The 23,266-nt window shown below is 38.8% G+C and overlaps 1 protein-coding gene across 1 annotated transcript in view; it reads left to right on the forward strand.

The window, feature by feature from the left end:
- Positions 1-23,266, forward strand: part of FBN1 (fibrillin 1) — a 150,624-nt gene that overhangs the window by 14,462 nt on the left and 112,896 nt on the right. The window contains exons 3-5 of the mRNA XM_065688070.1: positions 876-974; positions 7,797-7,892; positions 9,450-9,545. Coding sequence (XP_065544142.1) covers positions 876-974; positions 7,797-7,892; positions 9,450-9,545 — 291 coding nt within the window. The remainder of the gene's footprint in view (positions 1-875; positions 975-7,796; positions 7,893-9,449; positions 9,546-23,266) is intronic.

Here is a 23,266-nt window from a genome sequence, read left to right on the forward strand (position 1 = left end):
TATCTCTCTCCGTCTATGTCAGGGTATTTTTAATTGTATACCAAAACTGAAATGTGTTTCTGTATGGTTTCAATAGCAGCTGCACATCATTTGTTTACCATTTAAAATATATTAAGCTAATGTACAAAATTTTGTGGGCTATAATACAGTGATGTGATACCAATATTTAACAAAGGATTAATCTCATCCACATGTTCTGTTTAAGTCTGTGGTAAAGGGATCCAAGGGGTGTGTGAACTCTCGGGAGCGAGTAGCTGTGGAATATGTTAATCTATTTAAGTAAAATAGAAGGAGGCAACAGCATCAGGCCAGCAAGTACATTTTCTGTGCTTGTTTGGACCATATCCTTGAAATACATATGTAGGGATATAAATATATACGTATATCAATCATAGTGCTGTATGCATATTCACATGTAATGGTACAGTGGACCAGAAATAATTGTTAAAGGCACTTTGCCTAAGGCCGATAAGACCCTCTCCAGAAGTACTGAGGCAGCATACTGTCACATGGGAGTTATTATGCTTATGTGTGTGTCTGGTGCAGAAATAAAGGGGACATTGTCCTGCTGCCTCAGTGCCATCCTTCCCCCGAGAGCAGGCTGGTAAAATGGACCAGCTTCACTTCTCCAAGGAAATTTCCCTGTGTCTGGAGTGGCCTATGGCACATTCCCAGACCTCTTCATAACAGATGGTGAAGATCTAGGTTTTATCTGTCCTCTGCAGAGATGAGGATGGAAGAGACGGAGATGTTTTGGAATCTGTTGTATGCAATTTGAAGAGTTTGTAGGTATTTATGGTACTGAGTTTTCTGAGTTTTTTATGTGTTTGGGGTTTGGGAAACATATTTTAAAGGCATTTATGTTTTCTTTATAGCAATCTGCAGACATTCCTGTGGGGATGGATTTTGCTCTAGACCAAACATGTGCACATGCCCAAATGGTCAGATAGCCCCCTCCTGTGGTTCAAAATCAAGTAAGTATTTCTTCTGTGTCTTTTATATTGTTCTTCTGAGTTTGTGAAGCTAATAAGGTATGTAAGGTCAGTGGTCAGTGTTTAAGATAAATAACCTCTGAGTCACCAGACATACTTTTACCACAGGAAGGAAAGTGTAGCCTCCTGTGATGAAACTGAAGAATGACTCAGAGACTTAACTATTGGGGATGCTATTTTTTGCCACATCAAAAACTGAATTAGTTTTATTGAAAGCTATATTTATTTGCCAATTTGTAGCACTAATTCCAGTCTTCCTTGCTTTCTGGAAAATGCCTTATCTCTGTTCAGTGCTGGCATGCTCACATATGCAGCACAAAAGTTTTAAAGATATAGAGAGGGGACTGTTGACAGTTGGCTGAATTTGACCGATTTTATAATTCTACTCCCATTTTGGGGGTTACTAAGGTAGACATGATGCCGTATTATGTATATATGGGCCTACAAGTATTATAGCATTTCCATGCCAGGCTCAATACATATCTTCGGAATCTACTGACTGATCCTATTCAAATGATACTTCTGTAGTTGCTTAGACGTACAGAACTGGTCACGTTTTTAAAGTGGAACAGCTTTTCATCAGAAAAGAAAAGATGCTTTGGAAATGAAACTTTTCAGACAGATGACTTTTCCTAGAAATGTTTGGATTTTAGATTTTCAAGGAAGGTTCCACCAATCCAGTAAAAAATAAGTAAAATTAAATTAATTCAATGAACCAGATAGCTCAATGACTAATCATGGGTCAAGTATCTAATATAAAGTAGGATGTTGCTTGGGGTTGTATCTCAGTTCGTGGCAGAGATGCCAGCTGTAAAGTCCAGTGTATTCTTATTTGAGTACGATGCTTGTCTCTTAGAATATAGATGATTCAGATTTTTGTATAAAATGTGAAGTTTCTGGGAAGAATTTTGGGGAAACTCTTCCCACAGATGCCCATGACTATCTGAACAACACGTTAACTGAACGCAGTGGGGAATGCACTCAGCTGAGGTCTGTAATATTACGCAATATGGTCATTCTTTTAATTCTGAGTATCTATTCAGACTCAGTGTGTGGTCTGCTTTGCCCCTGTATTTTTTTTACCTTGCTATTTTTTTTTTGCTTTCCTAGTTGATAAGAGTTTTCCCACATGACCAGCCACTTCAGCTTGTGGCTTTAGCATCTTTTTCATTGTAGTAACAGTGGAAAACAATAACAACTGTGGAATGTAATGGAATGGCATGTACTAAAATGGTAAATATTGTTCTTTGTAGTTCGACCCCTTTCACAGGCTCCTGTGATGTCTGTTAGGGAGAGGCCAGCATGAGGAGGGTATGGAGCTATGGAGCTCCCAGAGATTACTGGAAGGAGGAAGAGTGCAAAATGCCACACAAATCTGTGCGTTGTAGCGTTTCTGCCACAGTTTGCAGCTACTGTTTTACCAGGTGCATATGCCTTAATCCTGTAAGCCAGTAAAGGAAAGTATGACCTTCTCCCAAGTCCCCTTCAGGGTACAGAGGAAAGATGTATCCCTACATCTGTTACAAGTTTTGGCACCTTTGTAAAAGGAATGTGTGGGCCTTAGTATTACCTCATTTTCGTCCTAGGCCACACTGAAGTATTTTATGAGTCAAGACTTAAAAACAGAATGTGAGTAAAGTTACAGTTCTTCTCATGGCTCTTTTCTGGAATATTCTACCATTGATCTCCATAGTTTTAGCCTTCATCAAAGTTGTACAGGTAAATGGGTGCAGGACTTTACTATGGCTTTTAGTCAAGCAGCTTCTAAAGCCTGTATGACATAGCAATATTGGCTGTTGACAATTACTTCTCCTAGATATAAATCATAGAATCATAGAATAGTTAGGGTTGGAAAGGACCTTAAGATCATCTAGTTCCAACAATATTCTACTAATCCTAAACTTAATCAATGCTGACATTATTGTCCTTACATTGCTACATAGGTTTGCTCACTTTTAAATGTTGCTTTTCTGTATAAGATATAAATATTAACACTTTACAGTTGGACATAGGAGTTGGCTTAAAAAAATAGTTTCTATGGAGTTTCATCAGTGCAGTAATTTAGGATGCATTGTGTGTGTGGTTGCAACACCTTTAGGTATTAAAACAAACCAAATCTAAAAGCGAAAGTGTCTTGAGTTATTGTAGAGAGACTTCACCGCTTCCGTGCACTTTTGTATAAATGTTTATGACCCAGAACCTCATTAGGACTTATGGAGCATGCACTTGCTGTAAGTAATTTGATCTCTTGGCACTGTAGACAAAATCCATGAATATGTATTTACACAGGAGACCACAATGACTTAGATCTGCTATTAGGAAACAAAGTAAACATAAACATTAATTAAAAGTACTGATTGACATCAAAGGGTTACTATCAACTCCCCATTGATAGCAGCTAATGTTTTGTCGGAATGCATTCATGCTTACTTTAATGATATGTTTTTAAAAATGAGAAAACTCTTACTAAAATAGAAAATAATCAAAAGTGAATGATACGTTCGTCACATTCAGAATGGAAATTAAAAATGAGTGACAATGCCATGATTTCACAGGTTTAAATGCATGACTTCTGATAGATGAGGTATGTGTCTGAGTTGTCTTTCAGATATTTTAAGCTATGTGCCTTTTTAGTACTTAAGGAATTGGTAATGGGCACAGGTTTTATAGTACGTACAACCATAGACAAACCAAATGCATGGTGGCTCTTATAGACCAGTTGTCTGTCAGGATCAATTAATTCAGACTGGAAAGCGTAACAAAGCCTTCAAGTTCTTTTCTTATGCAGGTCAGTGTTGTGACTTTTCTGGTTACGAGTCAGCTTTGGGAATCTGATTCGTGGTTGGAAAGATCAACCGGTGGTTTTCTCAGCAGGGATTTTTCTGACATGAGTGAACTTGCTGGCTGACTAGTGGTTATTTCTGTGTAATTAGTGAATTTTTGGGTATGCTTATGGTAGGCTTGGAGATAAGGTTGCCATGTGTGGAGGCACCCCCCCCGCTGGCCCTGATGTGTGGCTGGCTCTGGCCTCGCAGGTGCATGTGTGAGGAGATGTCTTACACCCTGTGCTGTGCTGGCTCTGTGGCAGCTGCTCCGCTGCTGCCTCTCAAACCACCCAGGCCATGGCTGCTTTGGTGATGTCTGTTCGTGCTGCAATTGTGCCCCTGTTTGTGCCGCATACACACCCTGCAACCCTGCCATGTTGCTGCTGGGAAAGAGGGTATGAGAATGAGGAGGAGTGTGTCTCTTTCAACATCAGGCACCCTCAGCTGACGCTGCTATGGGCCAAGCCACTGCTTTTGCTTCCAACCTGCTTTAGTCACACTGGCTTGAGCTGGTCTAAATTGGAAGGTGTTTGCTGATGGGGCCATCTCTGAAGGAAGGGAGCCATGGCAGAGGCTCTCTAGAGAGCTGTGGAGGGTGCTGGGGCTGGTGTCTGGTGGGGACAAGTGTCTGCACCCCTGGCAGGTTGGTGACAGCTCCTGAGTACAAAATGGGGCTTGCTGTAGTCCCCAGCTACAGCAGCTTCAGAGGCACTGCCCGAGGACCAAGGTTTTCCTCACAGACCGTGTTGGTGCATGGGGGAGGCCAGGGCCTTCATGGCCTGGGAGCCCACTCCTCAGGGTGGTGTGGTGACCCTTCAATGGCGGTAGAACCTGGGGCTCAGCCCCTTCCTTTACAGTCTGCTGCTGTCAGAGGTGGTAATAGGTCTTGAATTTTAAATGTTCCCAGAGATTTCAAGGCTGCTGTGGCTTTTCTCTGCACCCCACGCGCGGCTGCAGCCCGCCTCCCATCCTGGCGCTAGTTGCCATCTCTCTCCTGACTCAGTCACTCAAAGAGGAAGCTTGCTGAGCATCTGGGATGGGATGAGACCGTCATTCCTTGTTTACAGCTCCTGGCAGGCAAAGCCCTGCGTCATGCACGGCTGGGGTTGGGAGCGTTTCCTCAGGCGTGGCGCAGAGAGGAGAGAGGCAGCCTTTCCTCACGGTACCTGCAGGGCGGCCTTGGCTTGGTTGTCCCTCCAGAGGATCGCAGACCCTCACACCTCACGATTTCTAGGTTGGAATCACAGAATAGACAGCGTGTGTGTTACCCTTCATCTGCTTGGTGAGCATGTTTCGGGAGCGGTTGTGGTGTCCCAGCGCTCTTGGTGTGAAGCAGGCTTTACTCGGCTTTGCTGAGAATTTATTCCAAAAGTCAGGAACTGTTACGCTCAAGCGTGGAGCTTGTTGTTTCGCTTTGCTAAACAATGCAAACATTGCCCACACACGGAGCATGTGTGGATGTGTTTGGTCTCACTGGCTCTTTTGTGGGGTTTATAAAGCTGTGTTCCTGCAGTCATTCCTGTTTTGACTTCAGAAGTTTCCAGTGCAGACTGTTTACAAATTGAATGTGAAAGAGAAAACCAGTTGATTAAAAACAAGAATTTATTAATATTGTTAACGTTTCCTGAGCATGCTGAGTTAAGGCAAAGCTACATGCATTGATTGACCAGCCTTATGGCAATCCCTGTGCTTTTTTCCCTGAGTGTCTGTCAGTGTGATACCTTGGAACAGGTTATTTCACTTACTGGAATATCTCCACTGACATTAATGGAATTGTTGATTTAGCTGAGAAAAGAGACTCTGGACTTGCATTAATGTGCTACTTTTCAAAAATGCAGTCTTAAAATCATAATCTGAGCTCTAGACAGCCTTTGCATGGGTTTCTATAAACTTTTGGAAGGATAATATTTCAGAATAGTCTGTATGATTTTGGAAATACAATTTTGAACATTCCCTCAAAAGAAGGCAGAAAATTAGCAGTTTACTGACCGTATGTTACTGATTTTCTTGCCTGGGAGAAAGTTTACTGATTTGAATGGCTCTTTTTAACAAAGATGACTGGGTGTCCCAGCAGTCTCCTGTAATGATTTAATTTAAGAAGGAGGAAGAAATATTTTACCTTGGAAAAGTTCCGTTAGGAAGCAGCAAGACAAATTATGGAAACTTTGTGTGTGTGTGTTATGTGTAAAACCACTCCTTATCCCAAAGTGGGGAAATAGACTTTACTTTTACTTGAACAAATAATATGAAAATCATCATACAAGCTACTGTTAACCTTTTTATCTCAAATGTAGTTCAAACTATTTAAATGGCTTTGGTCTTCATGTGGGAATGGAAATTAGCTCTTGGCATAGTGTGCTCTAATTGAAATCAATTTTGTGGTTTTTAAGTTCCTTCCCTGCTTGACAGATGATATCATTTCCTATGCTTCTTGTAATCCCCTCTGTTTTTCTAAGATTGTATAAAGCTAAGTTGAAGTACACATTTTAAAGTAACTATACACCTTTTTCTGACCTACTTAGGACATTGTCCAAAAATTTTCACCAAATATTCACTCTGTATTTGCAGACAATTTTACTTTTTGTTGAGGAATGTTAGTACATTTTTGTTGCCCGAAGTACTGAAGCACATCCAAAGTAGAACAAAGATGTATCTTAACTATTAGACACACAAGAAATACAAGATACAGTTTTAACTTTTATAATCAAAGAATTAAGAGTTATGAGTGTTTTAAATGTTAGATTGTTTTTAAATCCCTTCTGCCATTGCATGTTTAACTTCTGTTTTGTGGATTGCTATAGAAGGCAATACAGTTAAAATCATTATTTTTACCTGAAAATAAAAATAAAATTCCATTCACATACTTCTGGGCTGTAAAAAGCCAAATGATGTTTAAGGGCTTCGTGCAATGGGAAGAATTCAGTGGTTGGCATAACACTTGCTAGCAACAGGCTCTGGTGGGACATACAATTTCTGATTTTCAGTCCTGAGCATTTCAGACAGCGTGGTGTAGGTATCCAGTGCTCCATCACAACCTACTGAAATGCTGATCTGACCATAATCCTATCTGGGGAGAAGCCTTTCATGTGGTTCCCGTTAAGAGGGAAACCATTTCCTGGCTGCTTACTGGAGTGCCCTGATTCACAGCTGTATGAGACAGCAGGACCTGTAAGGAGGATTTCACTTGTTTGGGAGGTCTGCCTGCTTCTCTATGCCTGATGAAGAGTCTAGTTAAAAAATGTATTTGTCCTTATTTTATTAGACTTTTTATTTCTTATTTTTTAGACTTTTATGCTTTACTGGCATGGGACTTCAGGTGCATGTTAGTCAGTATAAATGGTAGGGCTGCGGCTGAGGAGAGCAAGCTGCTGCTTGCTCTCTTGTTTCTTCTGCTTGCAAGGGAAGGTGTTGGCTCTGGGGAAATGCTGTCTGTGAACTCCACAGCCCCAAACACAGCAGCTGGCAGCAGGTTTATCTGGAAATGGGGTGCAAGAAAAGTCCTGCCTGGACAGATCTGGTATTGCATGCGTCTGTAGAATCAGGCTGTCTTCAGGAGTTTCCTTATGTGCTTCCCTTTAATATTTCCATCCTCCGTTGCCCAGATGATAAGACTCCCTTTCTTCTTAGTTGTAACTACCAGAAGTTTAGTTCTTTTACTGATGGGCTTTTCTCAGCACAGCAAACTAGGAGACAAATTCTGTGGATTTATGCTCATATGAAATGACATTGACTTCAGTGAATAACGGTGGTATCAAATTCTTGCACCTATTTTCCTGTCCTATATTCCTTATAAACTGTAAATAAATATTGTTTTCTGATTACCACTTTAAGTATCTGATCTAAAATACGCATCCTTGGTTTCTAATACTGGTTTCTAGTTCATAGAAATCAATTCCTAAAAAATAAAAAATCTCTTAACAGGTAGTTAAATGTTTCTGACTGGTTTGATTTAACTGAGGAGAATCTTTTTTCTTTCCAGTACAACACTGTAACATCCGGTGCATGAATGGAGGGAGCTGCAGTGACGACCATTGCCTCTGTCAGAAGGGATATACAGGAACACACTGTGGACAGCGTAAGTACACTATTATTAAAGTAGATGCTGGGTACACTTAAGTAATTCTTGGGTGTGTGGATCAGGCACCCTTTAGCACTAAATTTCAACTTATGTTGAGCTTGGTTTTGATCAGTTACAGTGGAATTTTACAGGAAAACACTTGACTTTGTAATGAACGCTGAGTGAATTCTTTTTGATCAGGACTATTAAAATAAACATCATGTGAATTCATAATAATTGGATACAACTTGATCCTGTAGTTCTCACACTACCATAATTCCCATTGACCTCAGGGCTTTCCACTCACTAGAGCAGTAGGCATATATTTAGAATTTACATGGGATTCAGTTTCCATCTTACAGACAGTATTAAGCTTTTTAATACAAAGCCTTGTTTAATTTCAGGGGTTTGCTTCAGACTTAGCATACTGTAGGAATTTTGCTCATTTTGATTGACATATTTTTGATTTCTTCAATCAGTCCTGAACCAACAGCATTCCTGGATCCACTGCTTGAAATCTCTCCCAAACTGAATCTGGTGGTCTCTTGCTCTGCTTGGCTGGAGTGCTGTGAAGTAACTCAAATAAGGATGTAGACACTGTTTTTAACCAGGGCTGTCATGTTGCTATCTAGTGAACTATTGGTCTGACAAAGAAAATGTGTTTAGCTCATTTAATGAAAACCTTTTGTGCTCTGTCAAAATCAATGGCACACTTTACATGAACTTCAGTAGAACCAGGAATTTACCCTAATAATCTGGAAGAGGATCATGTGGTGAAAGGATTAAGAACTGTATTTCTGCCTTTTCTGTGAAATAATAAGTGGATAAAGGAGGATAAATGGAAACCTTTCTACTGAAGTGAATGTGAAATGGAACAAAGAGTAACATTACTCAATGAGCATAAAAATGTATTTAAAAGCCTCTTTCTCATGTGAATATTACATTTTATGATTATTTTTGAGAGCAGCTTCTTTCGGAGTTCATTATGAGGAAAACTGGGTTCTGACTCTGTTGGCAGGATCATACAGGGAAAGTATATCTTGGAAAAATGTCAAAATAGATATTGATTACATTTTGCTGTTCTAGTTAATATTGTGAATTATTTAACATCAGCAAACAGCCCTTTAATACTGCATTGTTCCTCTTTTGCAGTAGAAGAACAAATAAATTTTTAAATTTGCTTCAGAGTAGGGAAAAAAATGAGGATTTAGAGATGAATTTTTTTCCTGCACCTTCTGTCTGCAGTCTCTACCATATCAGTGTTGCTTTGGTGAAAGTTTGAAAGAGATGTTATTTTGGAGTTATGGAATTGTCTAGGCATCCCAAAGAGAAAGGCTTTGAGAGGTCAGAGAAACTGTGACTGTTAATTGTGTTTATATTTTACTCCCTTGAAAAGATGAGCTCATAATACTAATGAGGCCAGGAAATGGGAAAAGATCATAAGTAGATTCTGGAAAACAAAGTATCCTGTTCTGTTCTGTTTACCATTTTTTACCTGAGCTTTTTAAGTACAAACCTTCATATCTTCCTGGAAACAGCTCAATAAAGATTACTTTTATCTTCCCTCTGATACAGCTGTCTGTGAAAATGGATGTCTAAATGGAGGGAGATGTGTGGCTCCAAACCGATGTGCTTGCACATATGGCTTTACTGGACCCCAGTGTGAAAGAGGTATGTGCCCTAAAATAGTGGGAAAAAAATTGGATGTTCCAACTTGTTAATAGTAACTACAAAATATTTAAATAGTAGCATTTTATTGCTGTCTCTGAATAAGGTAAAATAGAATTAATGTTCTTGTAGATAAAGAAGCTTTATTGAAAGGAAAACTCCAGTCTAAGAAAATTGTGGAGATATTAGTTATGGAATAACACAAACTAAAATGGTAACAACATTCCTTAACATTTCCTAAACAGCTCACTTTCTTTAATAAGAAAAAAACCTTTAGAACAGCGTTAAAAACAATCAGTGATTTTTATATATATCACAAGTGTTGATTGGAATGATTTTAATGGTTAATTCTTCAGTTCACGGTATGTTTACCAAATATAGTTTTCTTTTCCAGAGAAAAAAAATCCTCATTTATTTACTATTTATGTAACAGTAGGGTTGTTGAGCCCTTACCTTTTCTAATCTGTAGTTGAACTGATTGGATTTGGTTTTGTTAGTCTTAAGACTGAAAATGAATTTTAAGTAGCATTTTTAGCAATATGTGAGCTTCATGAGGATAGAGGCCAGAATGAAACACACATGCAATTGATTTAGGTCTTTCCTTTGTTTGCTTTTTTGCTATGAAAATATTCCAATGGAAGAGGTGGCAAATAAAAAAATATTGATAAATGTTTTTACTTAAACTTCAGTTTCTGGGTCATCAGAAAAGCTCTTTATATATCTGGTACATTTGCTTACCTGTGGTAAGCAGCATTTTGCCTTTGTCATTGGCATGTTTGGTTTTGGCACAATTTATTAAATTCTTTTTCCCATTTTGTACAGATATATTGTTATCAATTTTAGATTTTATTCATATATCCATAGTGCTAATCACAGCTGTTTCTAGATTGAAACACAGCTGTACCACTCTCTGATCCGGTGTATGGATTTTTTCAGGGTTATTATACCAATTTAGCAGTTTATTTGAAAGACATATAGTGAATAATGTTTAGGTATAATCCTTCTGTTGAATTTTGTAGTATTAAAAATAAAACATTTTCATTTGCTAGAGGTATATATTTATCTGTTTAGTTGGAGATTCATGTGTACTCCTCATGCAATAGAGGTTGTGTTACATATATATGAACACGGACAGAATGGACATTAATAGCCTGATTTGGGGCTTGCATGTAGGGGATGTGCTTAGCACATGAATTTTGGTCAGCGAGTGTGTTGGATAATCACTGCTGTTGATGCTGCACCTGGAGTAATGGTTGTTTTTTTCATAAGGGCAGCATAGGTTGGTGAGGGCAGAAGAACAAAGCTTAGGGGACCAAAGCTTTTACTTCAGTGCTAGAGCAGATGGTAAGATGAATCTGGTATTTTCTGTACTCCCTAGAGCAGATAAAATTGGCACTGTGTGAAGTCTTTCTGGTTGTCCACTCAGATGTTGTAAACGTAGTTCCAACTGATGGTGAAGTTTTACTTCACAGTAGTTCTGTTGGAATCTTGGGATGTCACTTCTGGAGAGGAGTGAGGGGAATGGAAAATTAAGTTAAAATTCTTAAGTTTGAAGAGAAGGCTTTATAGGTAAAGAATGTACTATTACTGCAAAAGCTTTGAATTTCAAGCAGTGACTGTTCTCCATGGGTGAAGGTTTGAGCCTTTAGTCCAATGAGGAGACTTAAAGTGCAAGTTCAGAAGATTGTTCAGTGCTGCTTTTATGTTGCCTGATCTGGGACCAGTTTGACTTCACCTCACTGGGGCAAGTTTCAGGGCTGAAGCCTGCTAACGGCTTCAGTCCTGTCCCTCAGGTCTCCTGTCTTGTGTCAGGTGGAGTGGGAAGCTGGTGACACAGAGCCATTTGAGCTAAATCACGCCGTTATGAAATCCCATGCATGTTACTGAGCAGAATTTTGGTGGCAATTTGTAACTTACATGCCTCATCCATAAGCAGTTTTTACTTAGAACATGTGTTTGATTCTGTAGTTATCAATAAAAGAGAAAACAGACGTTAATGGACTGTAGTATTTCTGGCTAATGCTCAGTGCAGTACTAAGCCAAATGATAGTCATATCTTCCTAGAAAACCTCTGAAATTTGGCTTCTCTCACAAAGATTTCCTGCAGCCTCTCTACCTAGCTGAGCTAATATATTCCCCTCCTCTAACAAGGGTGTGGTGGGTTTTGGTCCCAGAATCACATTATGCCATCAGAAAAACTTTTTCTGAAGATAACTTTTCAAGTGTAAGCTAATGTTGGTCTTAGTCAGAATAACTTGCATTGTTCAGCACATGCACCTGTGTGGTCATTAGGGAGTTGTCTGGCTGCGGATAATTTTATACATCTGTCAGCTAAGTAAGAGGTCCATATTTTGAATCTAGCTTTGGAAAGCTATGTGGATTTGTGACACTCCCTAGTGGGCTTCTGATGTATATGTGGATGTTATCCAGTAAATTGACAATATGCATGCCTTGTAGAGTAAAACTGTCTTTATTAGAAAGGAAAAAAAAAAAGGGGAGGGGAGAGAGAAACCAAAACAAACCCAAAGCATCTCTATGGATGGAGGGGATGAGGGAGAAAATTACTCAAGAGAAATAGTCTCTTAAACTATCCCATTTCTGGGGGAACCAGGAGGGGCAGATTATTTGGAAAACACCACTTCTGGATATAAATGTAATGGGAAGTGATGCAGTTTTGTGGCATGCACATTCTCCATCTGTTTGGCTGTGGTTTGACTTCTAGGTTATGCCATGCCACAAACTAACAGTAATGTAAGTAATTTACTGCTGTGTATCACACAGTGCTTTTCTCTGCAAGCATCAACTAATAGTAACAGTCAGAGTGTTTGTGGCACGTATGTCACAGACCAAAGACATTTCCAACCTTTGCTGCATATGTCATGGTTTAGAACTGTCTTGAATAAAACAATGTTGAGGCAAACAAATTCATGGGGGTTACTCCAATAATCCGATATGAAAAACAATTAAAATGTTGCAGGTGGTTGTAGCTAAGCTAGAGCCAGTTTGTTACATCCAGAGACAAGTTGTGTGGTTTTGTCTACTGGTTTAAGTAGTTTTTCCATACTCTTGGACCATATTTATAGTACAGATTAGCCTGATTGGTGTTGCCTCAGTAAATACTGACCATATGATTGTTAATGATGATCTACAACACTTCTGTGTAGCTTCAAATACATGCACAATGAAAGAGCTTTATCTGGTGAAAAACCTGCTGCTTTCACAGTGCAGCAAACTCCATTAAATTTGTGGCATGAGTATTTTTATGTAGGTATTCAGTCATTCTTTGAGAGGGCAGCAGCTGGCCTTGGACAGTTTTGGCACACAAATTGCTTTTTGTACGTCTTAGGAGTTTTAATAATGATATAAAACGCTATAAACATGAGCAAAAAGAATTTTTAGATTTGTTATTATCACTGGAGTTCATCTTTATGTTCTGGGAGTGTGTACCATGTCACTATTTTATATAAGCTTCATCAGAGCTGGATTGGTCACTGTAGCATGGTCAGAAGTGGTACACATGTATCATTAGCTCCTAAACTGTTGTGCAGGGTGTTTGGCCCCTTTCCAAGCAGGGAAAGCCTCCTGGGCCTGCTGTCAAGTATATGGAGGTGTGTCATAAGTAGAACATACCTGGCTTTTCTGTGGGATTGTGCTCATCAGAAAGGTGAACTTGACATGAGCTAAACCATAAAAGTGCAGTGGGGTTAGAAATGCCTCTTACAGCAATTTAAGACACATTTAAATTACATAGTCCAGAAAGAAAAATATTTCATGGATATTGGCTCAGTTAAAATTAGAACTTCAAGGATTCCTTCTGGAAGGTGCTGAGTTCTCTGGCTGTGATCCAGAGATGGGCTTTGACATGCATTTAAATTCAAACCTGAGATGTCAATATGCCTAAAATTACATGAGTGCTTAAAGGCCTTGCTGGATTTTGGCCCAAGTTTTCAGAGTCAGTTAACATCTGAGAGGTGCACTCAGCTTTTAGCATATCATTTGGCCATATAGTTAGTGAAAAGAAATCCCAGGTAACAGAAAATGCACATGCAAGCAAAGCAAAATTTCTTCTGTTGGTTAGTAACTGGATGCCAACTTTGCACCCTTTGACTAATGCTGAATGGCTTGAATGAGATACAGATTCTGCAGTTCCTTTTAGAGTTGCTGAAGGAATTGAGATCACACACTTAGCTTATGGTCCCCTGAGGATGATTCGGAACATCGACAGCTCTTTTTATTGTCTGTAAAATAGCCTAGGGGATTGAGCTGGCTGTATGAGATACCCACATTTGGATCATGTGAAAACATCCCTATGTCACGGACTTAAGAAAGTCCAGAGGAAGAAGTGATGTTAGGAGCTCAGAGAGATCAGACATGCTTATCAGATTTGGTAGAACTGTGTTCTCCAAACTTGTGCATAAAAGCTTTCTTGACTCTTTGAATCTGTTTCTCTTTGGACATCTGGATGATTATACTTTAAGAGGGTAAATTCTTTATAGTATAAAATTGTACATTTTTGTTATCCATGTATTGCAAAAATGCAATGAAATGTGCCTTTTTTTTTCTGTCTGGATCCATTTAGAGGAACACAGTGGAAGCTTAGAATGTGTTACAGGCCTGGTTGTTTATTTGAATGCTTGTGACAACATCAGGGGCTCAATCCTGCTGCATTTTGGAGTTTTGCCACGTGCTTCACATAGGAGCAGAATTGGGCCTGATGTAGTTCACATATTAAAAATGTACCACGTGTGTTTTGTTTTTTTCTGAAGTCAGAATATGAGCAAATGATTACTTTTTCTTCAAACAAAGTTGTTTCTGTACTGCTCTCTTCATGGCAGGAATTTTTGCATATTTTTAATTATATTTGGCCATTATTAAAAGTTCCCAGAATTAATGCCATATGTAAAAATATCTTTCCCAGATCCTCTTTATGAAAGTGCAGCCGCTGAAAGTGGTCGAGAGTAGTGTAGTGCTGTGTATATTTTTTCCTTTCTAAATACTACAATGAGTAGAATGTTTTCCCAAAGAGGACACTGCACCCCTAAGTGTGCCCCGTCTCTGGTATTTAGTCTAAATGGAAAGTAAATAACAAAGTGTAGATAGCAGTAAAAGTATGTTCCCAAAGCCTTATGTTGCATTTAAAGTAGTATTGCAGCATATGGTAGCTGGCAAAGATTTGAATATACTTGATTTCTGTAGCTGTCTTCCAAGAAACACATCTGTTGACATAGACATGTAGTTTCTGCAGCCCTGTAACATGACTGCATGTCCAGTATTATAGCAGGAAACAAAAGGATGGCTAAGCTTGAAGGCCTGAAATAAGGACTCTTGCACACCATTTTTGCCCTGAAAAATTGTGAAAAATGGCTTCAGGCTGAAGATAAGTACATTCAGAGAGTGATGTTTTACTGTCCTGAAAACAATTGCAATATATGTTGATGTCTTTCACTTTTAAAACAAAAAATTCAGTATCAGTGTCTTGGTTTATCTTCTCTATAGAAGAAGTTGAGATAAATGGATGAGGAGTTCTATAATTTTTAAAATTGAAGCTGTAGCTTAATGGTGGAGAAGCCAGACTGTGCAGAATAGCTGTGTGTGATTAAAGTTAGTTTATATACTTAGCAATATGATCAATAGATGTCAGGATCAAACTCAGTATTAAGTTCAGTCTGTAACTTAATGCCAAAAAGCATCTCTAGGATCTTGTGTATGTGAAGTCTTTTATCCATTGTTCTGTTCCTTGCAGGTACACCCAATAACCAGTCCTGTGTTGCTTGCTCTATGCTTTGTGCAACTCAAAACATCACATAGCAAGTTTTAAAATGTTTCTTCAGATAAATGCTTAAAGCTTAATCAAGACCAATAAATGATTCAGTTCATATGGGCTTAGGTCTCTTGTGAGATGTGAGGGCGCCAACTTTTGTACACAAAGCTGAACACTTACATTTTGTTCCAAATCAAGTCTTGATTTCAGTCAAATCCAAATCCAAAGTTTTCATTCGACTATTTGGCAGTCCTTTCTGTATTTCCATGCCTTCTTGATTGTCTGCTAAGGGCACTGACCTTTAGATGTGCAGTAAGGTGTTACTTGGACTTGGTTTTGTTTTGATTTTGGTTATAGCAGTAGAGATGCAAACAAATTTAATCACAAATTGAGGAGCCTATATTTTGGTATAAATTATGACACAAATGAGAATGAAATAGCTGCATTGTTCTAATCTGTAAGATTTTATACTTCTGTATCAGATGCTGAAGGGACTCACATGAGAATCATTGAGATCATTTTCCTGGTACTGCGGCTTTGTTGCGGAACCTGATGCCTCCCCCTCAGGTGCACAGGCAACCTGTGGCACAGGTTTGCTGTGCCAGCAGCTCAGTTCTACTTTCCTTGCAGACAAGGGCTGAATCTTGCACTGGCTTTGCTTGCTCATGGTACTTATGATCTGCCTTATGATATCTTCTTAAGAAATGACGAGTGGAGGCCTGGGCTTTCATTGAGAGGTTTTGTTGAAGTTATATACACAAAGAGATGTCTATGTTTGTTTGGTTATGGGATGTTACATTAATACAGATATCACTTTTATATACACAGTGCAGGCAGTTGAAAGATATAATTTCCCTGAATGGCTTGCAGTGCAGATCTGTGCTCTGTGGAACTCCAAGGATAAAAGAGAAGAATCTGTCTGATGTGTTGTATAAGGAGAGTCAGATATTTTTGTGTGTGCAGAAAGAGTGAGTCAGCATTTTTTGATTTTGGTTGCCGTTGCAGCACGGTGTTGCATCTGAGGCCTTTGGAATGAGCGTCTTCAAGCTGTTTGTGCTCTGTTAGTGCCATTATGACAGGCCTGTTTCTCTAATTTCAGCCATCTCCCGATTCCTGGGTCATTACAAAACTTGTAGAACATAAAACAGTGCAGCACAACTAATTTCTTGTGGAGCTTTCCATAGAAAAGATGCTTTCAAAATGGTGACTCCTGGAGTTGATTATAGTACAGGAGAATGAGTAAATGCAGCTGAGAACTTATCTAACAGGGCCCACTTAGCCATTTATGGGAAAATTGTTCCTTCTTCTCTGGGCTGCAATGTATCTTGATAGAAGAAGGCACAGCTACCTGAAATTCCTCCATTTGTTACGGTGAAAACAAATTTTTCCTTTTGAATCACCCTGAAATTTTAAATTAGTATTTTCCATTCCTACCTGTTTTAATTATTGAGCTGGTAAGCTGAAAATATTTGTTACAGTTGCATAAGGAAAACTCAAATATCAGAATGTATAATGCTTCAGTCAAGTTTGTGTTACAGACTTCATTTTTTTGCTGGTTTTTTGAAGTGATCTAAAACTTTCATGATGATCAGCTCTAACAAAGAAAAGAGAACCTCTTTTAAAACATCACAGATTATACCTAATGCAAGATTAAACTGACAGGCATTTCCAAGTAAAAGAGTTCTTTTATGTAGGTCAGCTGCAAACTGCTAATGAAAATGCATGCGAAGCAGAGGTGCTCAACATGGTTAGTGCCACTGTTTTGTCAGATGCAAGTTTCCTTGAAACATACTTGCGACAGAGTTGGTGAAATCTATGTAAGAAATAAACTTTTCTTAAGTAAACTGTTATATTTAGAAAGAGATTGGTATCCTTTCTCGGCATAATAGTTGCAAAAAGTTGTAGGAAGCAGCTACCTAAGTGCAGAGTGTAAGGACAGTTGCATTCATGCTTTCAGTTGCCCTTGAGAAGTTCAGGAGTAATGACTGAGTGGGTTTTGTATTTTTCGTCAGTGACAGCTTGTACGGTTTGGCACTCCAGAGAAATGCTGTAGGAAAAGAAAAGAGGCCTAAATAAGGTCTGAAAGGAAAGGAGCCCTAAGAGAAATATCGCTCTCCAAATTCTGCTCTGCTGTAAAACAGAGCCTCGCTTTCCACTCCTTTTCCAGAAGAAACTCCTTTTGGAAAAAGGTGGAATTTCCTTATGTTAAAGAAACCAAGATTCAGTATTTCTCTTTGTAGGAAGATGTGCAAAGGCAAGGGATAAGTAATTAGAAAAAGGCATAGAAGTTATTTAAAAGTGCCTCTCTATGTGTGCACTCATATATACGTGTGTGGGTTTATATTTTAAGAAATATAAAACCTTGTAAGCACCTCATTTTTGATGGGAATCTTCTACATTTACTATGTGCCTATTGCAGGTATTACCCAGACCAAGCTAGCACAGGTAGGTTAAGGTAACTGCAGTCTGCTGTGCCATAGTAGTAATTTCTTTTCATGGTGATGTAATTCACATTACAGGTCCCATTCCAAACTGGTGGCCTGTGCACCGTTTTCCTTGATCCTGAATGTTTAACTAACCATGTGTCTGTGTTTTTAAAAAGTATTCAACTCAAGTAAGCCTGGCTTCCCAAATGATCTTGGTCATGTTTTATAATGGCCCTGTCCTCATCATTTATGTTTTTTGCAAAGTTTACCCAGTGATTGCCTGGAGTTTCAGTGCTGTCCTTATTTTCTCCTCACTCCTTGGGATGAATGGTCTGCTGTGACCTTGTAATGCTTTTTCTTCCAACACAGAGGTGCTGACAGTCGTAGGGAAACAGGAGCTTAGCAGAAGCCTATATGTTTGCAGTTCTTGCCTCCTTGGGGAAGTGCTGGCTGATGCTTTCATCCTGCACCACTACATGCAGCATGGGACAAAGCCTCTGTTCACTGTGCTGAAGCAGAAAGGTCTTTGCTGGCATTGCAGCAGGTGTAATAAAGTCAGTGGTATTTTATTAGACTTACAATTTTCTTTCTAGTTTCTATATATACATAAGTCTCTTGGTGCTCTTTGGTCTCAAGACTAAACCACCAGCTTTTGCTATAAGTCGTTTTACATCAGTCCCACTGCTTACAATGGCTTCTTGAATCTATTGATAGATGAGTTTTCAGCAAGGCTGGGGAAATCAGTTTATCTCCAGCAAAACCAGCACACTAAAATGCATGTCTACTATTTCGTGGAGTAACTCCTACCAATCAGAGAATGTATCTGTTTATTTATTTTTAAATAGAGCCATAAGAATTACAGGAGAGGATAATTTCTAACAGTATTTCAGCTTACAGAATTGCTCAGGGTGGAAAGGACCTCTTGAGATCATGTGGGCCAACTACCCTGTTCAAGCAGGGTCAGCTAGAGCAGGTTGCCCGGAACTATGTCCAGCTGCCTTGTGGAAAGTGTGTTAAAATATATATTAGTCTGTGATTTGTAACACTTCCAGCTGTATCATTCAGACTTGCTGGGCATTTAAGGAAGATCCAGTGCTACCATTGTCAAAACATTCATAATCCTGGATGTTTTGTTTTGTTTTTTTTTTTTCTTAATTGCATCTTACTATAAAATCATAGAATAGTTGGGTCAGAAAGGACCTTAAGAACATCTAGTTCCAACCCCCCTGCCATGGGCAGGGACACCTCACACTAAACCATGCCACCCAAGGCTCTGTCCAACCTGTCCTGTGGTAGCAAATGATTGAGTGCTGTGAAATGAAAGCATGTTTTATGCTGGTAATTTCTAGTGTACTTGACCCATAGAATTCTAAAAAGCAAAAATTAGTTTAAAAATATAAGATCAACTGACAAAATTACAGTGATTCATTGGGTATGGGGTAGAGAATGGTTTTAGTGCCTGGTAACACTAGTAACTAGTGTTAGTAGTAACTATAGACTCAGAGGAATTTTGCTATTTGCACTTGACACTGGCTGTGCTTACTTGCTTATCACTTAAAACAAAAAGACGAAGAGACCTAGTGTACTTGGTACAAGACCCAGTGTATTTGACTGATAATTTCACATGGTTTTGGAGGAAACTGGGTCCCTCAGTGATGGGAGACTTCAGGATCTCAAAAGCTCCTGTGTCTGCTGATGTTTCTGAGATCTACAGCAAGAAAGAAGCAGTAAAGATACAATGGAAGAAGCATGCTGTGCACTTTCTTCAAGTAGGTTTTAAAGTGAGACGCCTTGAACTGCTTCTTCAAGGGCCATACTCTCTGTGCTGGAATAATGCATCCAGAAGTCTTAGTTCAGTTGAGCAATACAGTGACAGAATACTACTTGAGCTTGAAATGTTTATAAGAGGTAATAGTAAAACCAGGGAGCAATGAATTACAATTGTCCTGCTGGGATATGATGAAAGCCTTTATGAGAATCTCCATGTCCCGGTGGGACAGTATGGGTGGTAACTTGGAAAGATTTGTAAAATCATAGTATGACAGCTTTACAGTTGGATTAATACAGGCTTCAAAAGAAACCACAGGGTCAAAAATTACTTCCAGGCTGCAGGCTTTAAAGGCAGGATGATCTACCGTTGAAATGGGCAGTTGGAAGAGGTAGGTGATATATGGCTGTGAAAGGAGAGTCAATGTTAGATTACTTGGGCTCCAGTAATCTAAGATAAGATATAATTTAACGATGCAGATACTATATCTGAAATTGAATTGTACCACCTGGTGTGAATTATTCCTATTACGTGATTCTTGAGGTGAAGAATAAAGGAGTAATAAAAGGACAGTTTGTGAGCTTTTTGAGGGATTAAAATAAGGAGAGGGTAATGTTTTGTAATGAGTAGAAAAAGCAAGAGAAGCAGGTGAGGGGGGAGGATAGGCAAGAAAAAGGTGGCAGAGGAGAGCTAGCTGAATAGTCTTCACATATCTCAGGAACTGAGAGTTGAAGGCAGGTTGAGAAGTTTATGCTGCTGCTTGGGCAGGGGAAGCCCAGTGGAGATGTGCATTCCATTCATCTGAATGGCTCTTCTAGTAAAAACACTGTTAGACACAAGTACAGTCCAGGCATGGCAAATGATGAATGACTTAGCAAGCTATCTTGCTGGATATTTAATCTGTGTGGTTATCTAAATAAATTGAAATGCTTCTCTTGGCCTGAGCCAGGCTGGGCAAAATGAAGTGCCATGCATTAAACCTTGTGCTATTTCAGCTCTCAGCTCCCAGCAGGAACCCAACAAGATACGGCTCCGTGAAAGGTGATACTATATTAAACTAACAGTACAAGTTGTATCAAAGTCAGTTCCAAATTCAATACAAAAAGTTGTGTTTTTAGAAGGTATTTTAAGCCTAGCACTAGCACTTCAGCCACTTGCTGATGTCAGTACAAAAATAAATGCTTTGTACAGCTGCTGACTGCAAGGAAGATGAGAGGTTAAACTGGGTTAGCGGAAATGAAGGACGTGCAGTGGAAGAAGTATTGGTATCAGAATGTTTATGGAATTTGTCGTTAAATAACAGAAGTGTTTAAATTGGAAAACCATTTTAAAGTGTTCCTTTTTACAGGGTTTTTTTCTCCCATTTATGTGAAATTGAAATTATTTATAAAGGTGTACAAGGAAACATTAATTCCTTCCGCTCTTAGAAAAAAAAAAAGTAAAGATGATGGCAAATCCATCTTAGTCTCTTACTGTTCTTGAGCTAGGGCCTGAGCCACTGATGTGTATTAGAATAATTCTGCTATTCTTACTACAGTTGATTACAGTGCTCTGTTATAAAGGGTGGAGGCACTTGGTTGTTCTCCAGAGAAAGTGAGTAATAATTGACCTAATGTACAGAGCACATGAATAACATATTCTTTTGGTAAGAAATTTATGTTTTACAGGGTGTGCTAGAGTTCACATCCCTTTTTCACATCTTCCAAAAGATTTTAAAATACTCAGCTGCTCTATTAAATTTCTAATTCAACAAATACTCAAATACAAAGTATGCATTAGATAAAGCTCTTGAGCTGAATCCAAACATTGAAAAATCTTTTAATCTGCCCTGAAAACAGCTGTTTAGAATTTTGAATAGAAATAACAACTTCCTTCAGCCTTGATGTCCGCTTCAGTCTCAAGCTGGGAGGAATTTCTTTTTGTTACTCTGATAAAAAGTCTTGCTGCTATTGCAGTAATTTGACTATCCACAAAACATACCAGGAGTGCTAACCTGGTCCTGTTTGAAATAAATGACAACACTTTATTTGAATTCAGTATAATGGAGGGGAGACTTAAAAGACTTGAGGTAGTTTTGACATGTTAAGTGTAGTTGTCTGAAATGCAGCTACAGGAGCTCTTATTGACATCAACTACTGAGAGACTGCTGCTGTTCTTCGTATTTGCCTGCTGAAAGAATTCTTGAATAAGAATTGTGGGTTTTTTAATGTCTAAAATAATTTAAACTAATTAGACGGGTTTTGTGCGTATGCACATGCAACTTCTATTCCTTGTTCAAAAATATACTTAGGTAATCTTAAAATGTTATGCAGTGACTCTGCATTAAATGCCACAAATGAAATTCTAGGCAACTGCCTGTTACATCCAAGGAAATACTAAAAGAGCTCAAGATGGCTAACATTACAATGAACATCAAAAGCAGTAATGATTTGCCAGTTACTCTAAACTATTGCCAAAACCCTGCAGGGAATGGCTTACGTTTATTTTACAGTTCTTCGTTTTGCTGTGTCCAGAGGTTAGATTATACATGCATCTCACACACATATGCTCACACGCATATCACTTGTATATTCAAACATTTGGGCAGTACTTTAAGCTCAGAGCTAGAGTTTTTACATTGTTAGAGAAGTGAAGCCTGGATGAAGCTTCTCAGTAGCTATGGAAATGATCCAAAATCTGCTTATGTCAGAGAAAGGGATGCCTGAAGATTTGGGCGAGCTTTGAACTGGGAGTCAAGAGTTGACATGATCAGATCTTGTCAGACAGGTTTCAAGAAAGTGTGCAAGGTTATGGAGAAAGCAATTAGCACTGTGCTGTGTTACCACAGTACTGCCAGTTAGTAATTGTGGATAAAAGTGAGAAGTGCTCAAAGGCATAAGCCACATAAGACACTTTATCTGTGGCTGTAAGTTATAGAAAATAACATTATATGGAATGGTATTTATTTAAAACCAATCTGAGACTTCAAGATGATAAATAACAAATATTCTAGTAGACTATATAGAAAAAAAAAGGCAGTTTTATAACACAGTGTGCTTTTTTAGTGGGCTTCTGTGCTGCATGTACAAACTTTTGTGTGTTCTCATTTCTAATGCATTTCTTGAATGCAGGTGTGTTAATGTACATTGGTTAAGACATGAAGATGTTTGTATACATGTCCTCCAATAGCTTCTGATGAAGTATAAGTAGCCCTCTTAAAGTAGATCTTTGTATTTGTTTTACTTGGACTTAGAGTATACTCAAATTTGAGCAGATGTCAAGAGTTTTGGGCCTTCTTTTTTCTGTGAGATGTCTTTGTGGTGTTTTTTCATTAGTTTTGTTGTTGCTTTGGTTCTACTGGCTTGGGTGTGCTTTATTTTTGAGTGGTCAGTATTGTGAATGGTTTGCAGTGGTGTGATACTGATGCAGAGGTGCAGATGGAGTACCCAAGATGGCAGTGATTCTCTACACCTCTTATGCAGCAGAATCAGATCACAGACAGGCAGCAGGCTTGCTTTTCTCCAAAGGGGCAGCCTGATGCTCATGTGAATAATATATAAGGTAACTTTTGTGAACAGGACTTCTAATCAGCTGTTTACAAGTTGCTGATCCAATTTCAAGTTCTGTGTGAAATGAAATGGGGGTAAGATGTTGCCAGGCAAGAGTCCCAATCCTGTGGGTTATCTCATTTCAAACCTGTGGGCTAAATTACATTATAATTTAAGCTTATAGTATATTCACATGTTAATAAAAAGTTTGTATGTAAGGGCAATTAAACCACTGCAAGCTT

The sequence above is a fragment of the Lathamus discolor genome, chromosome 8 (assembly GCF_037157495.1).
Source record: "Lathamus discolor isolate bLatDis1 chromosome 8, bLatDis1.hap1, whole genome shotgun sequence".
Lineage (NCBI taxonomy): Eukaryota > Metazoa > Chordata > Aves > Psittaciformes > Psittacidae > Lathamus > Lathamus discolor.